Source organism: Corticium candelabrum, chromosome 20, assembly GCF_963422355.1.
Source record: "Corticium candelabrum chromosome 20, ooCorCand1.1, whole genome shotgun sequence".
Taxonomy (NCBI): domain Eukaryota; kingdom Metazoa; phylum Porifera; class Homoscleromorpha; order Homosclerophorida; family Plakinidae; genus Corticium; species Corticium candelabrum.
Window position 1 is genome coordinate 1,103,316 of NC_085104.1, and position 7,500 is coordinate 1,110,815.

General features: G+C 40.2%; 1 protein-coding gene across 1 annotated transcript in view; it reads left to right on the top strand.

Annotated features, from left to right (window-relative positions):
• LOC134196034 (germinal-center associated nuclear protein-like) overlaps window positions 1–7,500 on the top strand; it is a 14,740-nt gene that overhangs the window by 5,056 nt on the left and 2,184 nt on the right. The window contains exons 10-23 of the mRNA XM_062665116.1: window positions 1,080–1,141; window positions 1,201–1,330; window positions 1,393–1,469; window positions 1,898–2,011; window positions 2,069–2,117; window positions 2,182–2,295; window positions 2,776–2,925; window positions 3,671–3,874; window positions 3,935–4,018; window positions 4,575–4,690; window positions 4,759–4,863; window positions 5,519–5,725; window positions 7,094–7,264; window positions 7,330–7,398. Of these exons, the coding sequence (XP_062521100.1) occupies window positions 1,080–1,141; window positions 1,201–1,330; window positions 1,393–1,469; window positions 1,898–2,011; window positions 2,069–2,117; window positions 2,182–2,295; window positions 2,776–2,925; window positions 3,671–3,874; window positions 3,935–4,018; window positions 4,575–4,690; window positions 4,759–4,863; window positions 5,519–5,725; window positions 7,094–7,264; window positions 7,330–7,398 (1,652 nt within the window). The remainder of the gene's footprint in view (window positions 1–1,079; window positions 1,142–1,200; window positions 1,331–1,392; window positions 1,470–1,897; window positions 2,012–2,068; window positions 2,118–2,181; window positions 2,296–2,775; window positions 2,926–3,670; window positions 3,875–3,934; window positions 4,019–4,574; window positions 4,691–4,758; window positions 4,864–5,518; window positions 5,726–7,093; window positions 7,265–7,329; window positions 7,399–7,500) is intronic.

A 7,500-nucleotide genomic window follows, 5' to 3' on the forward strand; every position in this document is an offset into this window, starting at 1 on the left:
GTGTGTGTGTGTGTGTGTGTGTGTGTGTGTGTGTGTGTGTGTTGTGTGTCTGTCTGTCTGTGTTTCTGTCTGTCTATCTGTCTGTCTGTCTGTTTCAATACATATATTTTCCGTTTAAATCAATCGTTTACATCATGAGCAACCTAACACTAAATGGTCCTGAAACATACAAAATTACTCTGTCTGTCTGTCTGTTTGTCTGTCTGGCTGTCTGTCTGTCTGTCTGTCAGCATTTTGTGTGGCAGCATTTTTTAGACTTGGTATTCCTACCATATTCCCAGATTGTTACCAAGTGTGATTGTGGTAGAAGCCTTGATGAACATGGTTATCATCTATTGACCTGCAAGTTTGGCGGTGGCCCAGTATGGCAACACAATACAATCGTGTCAACTTGGGCTAAATGTTTAGACGAGTTAAATATTCCTCATCAAGTTGAGCCAAGAAATAGGTATACTGACTGTGAGAACAGGCCAGATATAACAACATATGATCCCACTGGACACTTGACAAGAGACCTGGACATTTCACTTGCTCATCCACATTCTTGTGACACCGTACAATCAGCTGCCAAAATATCAGGTTATGCAACTGAGTTGAGAAAAAAAAGGCAAAATGACAAAATATGGTCAACAGCAGTCTATAGCAGGATCTGATACAACATGTATTCCACTGGTTTTTGAACACTTTGGCTTTTGGGGCCCTATGGCTGAAGACTATCTCGATAAGATCTCCAAAATTTCAAAAGATGTAAATGGAAAAGCAGCAAAACAGACTTTAGAGATAGACGGAGAAAGCAACTGTCTGTAGTTGTATAGTCTTGCAACTCTCGTGTGATTTTTAAAAAGCTGTCGAAGTTGTCTAAGTGCAATTTTGATGATTTTCTATATGATAAAGATGTTCAACATTTTGTTCATTGACTGTTATTGTTATGCATACGTAAAGTTAGCGATTGTTATTGGTAGAGTAAGAGTTCAAATATAACAATCTGTCTGGCTGGCTGCTTGTTTGTCTGTCTATCTGTTTGTCTGTCTGTCTGTGCTGTATAACTGTTTATTTGTCATTTGTATTGTGGACCACAGGATCTTACACAGCAGCAAGTGTGCAATCCATTGGCTGTTAGTCTCGTGGAAAAAACAACAAGGTCTTAATGGATGACGTCACAGCCGATTGATTGTTTGACTTGTTGTTCCTTATATGTAGATTTCACGTGTTTGCTGCTCATCAGTTGTGTGAAGAGGAGCTGCTTGACTTCGATCCAAAAATCAACGATGAGAATCTAACAAAATGTCTTCAGACCCTAAAACAGTATTATACGGATCTTAGACAGACGGTATGGTTATGTGTTTGTGTGTTGGGTGATTTTGTTTGATTTTTGTTTTTCTTGTTTTGTAGGGTGTTGAATGTGATTTGGAGCCTGAATTTCGTTGTTACACGATTCTTATGAATCTTGATCAGAGTGACGTGTTGCGGTATGACGTGAATAGGAATGTGAACTAGTAAAGTTTTGTGACGTTGAAGCAATGATTAACACACTAGACTATTGTATTGGAGGGATGCATCTCACAATACACTAGACTATTGTATTGGAGGAATGCATCTCACAATACACTAGACTATTGTATTGGAGGGATGCATCTCACAATACATTAGACTATTGTATTGGAGGGATGCATCTCATAATACTTTAGACTATTTTATTGGAGGGATGCATCTCACACTACACTAGACTATTGTATTGGAGGGATGCATCTCACACTACACTAGACTATTGTATTGGAGGGATGCATCTCACAATACACTAGACTATTGTATTGGAGGGATGCATCTCACTAGACTATTGTATTGGAGGGATGCATCTCACAATAAACTAGACTTATAATTACATGAATGTGTGTAGAGAGGTTCTTACATTTCCACGATGGGTTCGCGACTCTCACAACGTTATGTTTGCAATGAAAGTCTATGCAGCATTTAACAGCAACAACTACGTCAGATTCTTTCGACTCGTCAGGTATCTTCAACCACATCACTTGCCCAAGCCAACATCCAAACTCGATTTCTATTTCAGAAACTCAACATATTTGGAAGCATGTATCTTACACAGATACCTCACACAGGTTATTGACATTCGTTTGTATAAATTTCTCATCTTATTCTTTCTATCATTTTTTATATTGTCAGATGCGTGTGGCAGCATTACAGACTATGGAGAAGGCATTTTGTACTCAAAAACAGTTGACGTTGTTTCCGTTGTCAGACTTTGTAAATCTGCTCGCATTTGAAGACAATGAAGAGGTGATGCTGTGTGTATTATGTCATGACTGACTTGCTTTCTATTTGCAACTCACATTGTTTGTTATCTATTGTCTCCATTTGTTCTTATTTGCTACTTGTTGTACTCACTTTTCTACTGAGAGATTTGCTGTATTTGACATCATCATCTGTCTTACAGTGTGTACGTGTGTGTGTGTGTGTGTGTGTGTGTGTGTGTGTGTGTGTGTGTGTGTGTGTGTCACTGTGTGTGTGTTGTGTATAAACAAAGAAACATCGTTTGTGTGTCAATATTTCTGTGTGGTTGAGTCCAATTCTGACTTGAACTTCTGTCTGCATACTCAGACACACAAACTTTGACAGCATGTCTGCTACAAAACCTGTTATTTATCTAACACCCTACAAACCATCTGTCACTGATGTTTGTTGACTTCTCCATTTGTCTTGGTTATGTCTGTCTTCTTGATGTCACTTGTTATCATAATTGATGTTGATATCAATTAGGCTATTGCATTCTGTCAGCATTATGGTGTCACTGTTGAGAATGAAGCAGTTTGTCTTACGAGAGGCAGATTTAGTGACTCTGGGGAGGCTCTTACTGTTCGACGTCTTTGGCAATTGGTGGAGAGCAAGAGAACTGGCTCGATAGGCGAGGTAACAGCATTACAGAATGGACTGACATTTATACACGCAGACTGATATGCCATATGATCATAGTTTGAAAATGATGGAGACGTGTTGACAGATGGACAGACAAATAGACAGATGGACAAATAGATAGACAGATGGACAGACAAATAGACAGATAGACAGATGGACAGATAGACAGGTAGATGGACAGACAGACAGACAGGTAGATAGATAGACAGACATATAGACAGATGGACAGATAGACAGGCAGATGGACAGACAGGCAGATAGACAGACAGATGGACAGATAGACAGGCAGATGGACAGACAGGTAGACAGATAGACAGACAGATAGACAGACAGATAGACAGACAGATGGACAGATAGACAGGCAGATAGACAGACAGACAGACAGACAGGTAGATAGATGGACAGACTGATAGACAGATGGGCAGATAGACAGGCAGATGGACAGACAGATAGACAGGTAGACAGATGGACAGACAGATAGACAGGTAGACAGATGGACAGATAGACAAGCAGATGGACAGATAGACAGGCAGATGGACAGGCAGACAGACAAGTAGACAGACAGGTAGACAAGACAGGTAGACAGATGAACAGATGGATGGACAGACAAATACAGACATATGGACAGACAAGCAGACAGACTTTAGAAACAACTTGATGTTACTTAACATGTCATTAACATGTAATAAGCTCTTCAAGTTACCAGTTAATTCTGTTTACACTTGCTTTGTACTTTTAGGTCATACAAGCTGGACCTCTTGCTCCTCCACCTTCCCACATTCCTCACTCAAGTTTCGACTCTTCGTATCGCGCAGAGGTGGAAGAAATTTTACGCAATAGAACAAACATACTACCCCAACTATCATCACATCAACAGACACCACCACATCAACAGCATGTAGCATCTCATCTACAGGAGGAAACATCACAACTTATGAATGAAGTTTGGTGGCTGTTTAGTGAGACATTTTTAGTGAGATACGATGGGATGTTGTGGATTTAGTTGACGAGTTTAGTTGCTAATGATTATCTTGAGCGAGGAATTGCAATGGTTGTTGATCAAACTGCAAGAGAAGTTGGTCAACAGGTGATTGACCGTTTAGTGTGTTTGTGCATGTGTGTACGTGTGTACGTGTGTGTTCATGTGTGTGTGTGTGTGTGTGTGTGTGTGTGTGTGTGTGTGTGTGTGTGTGTGTGAGTGTGTCCATGTGTGTGTGTGTGTGTGCATGTGTGCATGTGTGTCCGTGTGTGTGTGTCCGTGTGTGTGTGTGTGTGTGCGCATGTGTGTGTGTGTGCGCATGTGTGTGTGTGTGTGTGTGTGTGTGTGTGTGTGTGTGTGTGTGTGCGCGCGTGCATGTGTGTGTGAGTGTGTGTTTGTGTGCATGTGTGTGTTCATGTGTGTGTGTGTGTGTGTGTGTGTGTGTGTGTGTGTGTGTGTGTGCATGTGTGTGTGTGTGTGCACGTGTGTGTGTGCACGTGCGCGTGTGTGTGTGCACATGTGTGTGTGCACGTGTGTGTGTGTGTGCACATGTGTGTGTGTGTGTGTGTGTGTGTGTGTGTGTGTGTGTGTGTGTGTGTGTGTGTGTGTGTGTGTCACTTTGTGGTGACTCTATTGCACATCTTCATACAATTTTTCTCTCCAGGTGCAACAACTAAAAACTTCAAGTGTCACCATTGCAGCTGAGATTCAATCCACCGTTGAAACTGATCTAATCCATATCACAGCTATAGAATCCATCAATGAAGCAACAACCTATAGGTCATCATCATTGCATTCAACTGATACGTATTTATTTCCTTATTTCTTGTATGTGGATTCCATTCCAGAGAGAAAATAGCAGCATTGATGAAAGGGATTAGTGCTGTAATGCAGGAGTTATTGGAGGAGACGGTAACTTGTCTCGTCAAATTTACTGCAGTCAGTGTTTGGAGGTTTGTGTGTGTGTGTGTGTGTGTGTGTGTGTGTGTGTGTGTGTGTGTGTGTTTGTGTGTGTGTGTGTGTGTGTGTGTGTGTGTGTGTGTGTGTGTCTGTGTGTGTGCGTTTGAGATGTGAGACTTGATGATGTGTGTTGATGAGGAGTTAATATGTTATTTTTGGTTTGTGTTGCTTGGTTATTGGAGCAGGTAATTGCCAGTTGTGAGTTTCTGTTTGTCTGCTTGTTTGTCTGCTTGTTTGTTTGTTTGTGTTTGTATGTTTGCTTGTGTGTATGCTTGTCTGCTTGTTTGTTTGTATGTTTGTCTGCTTGTTTGTATGTTTGTTTGTCTGTTTATTTGTCTGTTTGTTTGTCTGTTTATTTGTCTGTTTGTTTATATGTTTGTCTGTTTATGTACTTGTTTGTATGTTTGTTTGCATGTTTGTTTGTCTGCCTGTTTGCCTATTTGTTTGTCTGCTTGCTTGTCTACTTGTTTGTATGTTTGTTTGTCTGTTTGTGTTTCTGCCTGTTTGTTTGTCTGCTTCTTTGTGTGCATGTTTGTTTGCATGTCTGTTTTGTGTTCATTTGTTAGTGTGCATGTCACTCGGTGTCTACTTCTTTTTGTGTGTTATACTGTATGTGCATCACTGACATTGGACTTGGTGTGTTGTTAGGGAGGCTTTGCATTTGCAAATAGCGAATGAAGCAAGAAACGAAGCTTGCGTTGCAGAGTGTGATAGTTTATTGACGAAGTGTCTTGCTGATATGGTGCAGTTAGTGGCTGATGAGGTGGTCAAGGAGTCGAAGGCGTTACGAGCGGACAATTTTGCTAAAATATCTAAGAAGTGTTGTGTAATCAGGCTACGACGGTTCTTTAATCGGTAAGAATTTCTATAACAGTAGAAGTTTTTGACAATATTTGGAGATGCATTTCTCCAATACAATAGTCTAGTGTATTGTGAGATGCATCCCTCCAATACAGTAGTCTAGTGTATTGTGAGATGCATTCCTTCAATACAATAGTTTAGTGTATTGTGAGATGCATCCCTCAATACAAGAGTCTAGTGTATTGTGAGATGCGTTCCTCCAATACAAGAGTCTAGTGTATTGTGAGATGCATTACAAGTCGTTTGACTGACACATCACCGGACATGTGGTCAGCTGTTATGTACAAGCTACCTTCTGAACAGTTTTCTTTCGCTCTGAATGCAGTTTCTGAAACTCTGCCAACCAATGCAAATCTTTTGCTGTGGAGAAAGAGAGATTGTGACAAATGTCCTTTATGTTCCCAACGACAGACTTTGCTACACGTCCTAAACAACTGTACAGTTCTTTTGAATAAAGGTCTATATACTCATCGTCATGACTCTATACTGAGAATATTGTACAATATGGCAAGGTTGAGATTGCCCAAAGAAAATATTATCTATGCTGACCTCAAATGTAGTGATGTGCCCTTCCCTTCACACATTATTAATTCGAGGTTAAGACCTGATATTATTATTTGGAATGAAAGAACCAACAGAGTCTATGTAATTGAACTGACGGTGTGCTATGAAACAAACTTTCAGGCAGCAAACCAAAAAAATGCAAGTGTGATAGATACACTGAACTGGTCGAAGAGATAAGATCAAGTTATAATTGCCAGCAAATAAACATCTCTATTGGTTCAAGGGGTATCATTGATCATCATGGACTGGACCATTTGCTTCAAATCCTTAAAGCAACAACCAAGGAATGTAAATGCTTCATATCTTCAATCATCACTTGTTCTATTGAAGAGTCACACAGGATATGGATAATGAGAAATATGAAGTAACTGTATTATAACTTATTGATGCTTACTTATTTAGTTTGATGTTTTGTGTACTTAGTCTTTTGCGCATGCATTATGAGGGGCAGTGCAAAAGATTATAGAGCCCCAGATTAGCTTGTATATTTTTGGTACCGCACTATTGTTACGTGCGTTGGCCTGGCACTAGCTAGTTGCTCCCTGTTTATTTCAATAAATGGGTCTACATTGTGTATTGTGAGATGCATCCCTCTAATACAATAGTCTAGTGTATTGTGAGATGCATTCCTCCAATACAAGAGTCTAGTGGATTGTGAGATGCATCCTTCTAATACAATAGTCTAGTGTATTGTGAGATGCATCCTTCTAATACAATAGTCTAGTGTATTGTGAGATGTATCCCTCCAATACAATAGTCTTTATAATGTCTTGATACATTTACTTTTTTCTTATTTAGCTGGTTGATGTTGGTAATTGGAAGACATAAGTTACGTCACTGTCTACAAGAGTTCCCTGTTGGTCCATCTGTCCTCTCAACAGAGTTACAACTTCTTCACTTGAGGAAACCATCAGTTTACACAACCACGAGGCCTCACGTTAAGAGGGCTCGAGTAGCAGACAACTTAAGGTATGATCCACAAAATCACTTTGCTGAGATTGAGGTGTTGATGGAATTGAGTTACGTTGGTGTAGTCCATTTGAACAGGAAATGCAGCTCAATACAGAACTACAGAAGAGAAGAAAGTTACTTGAGTTTGCAAGGTATGCATGTAATTAATGTGTGTGGTGTGTGTGTGTGTGCGTGTGTGTGTGCGTGTGTGTGTGCATGTGGTGTGTGTGTGTGTGTGTGTGTGTGTGTGTGTG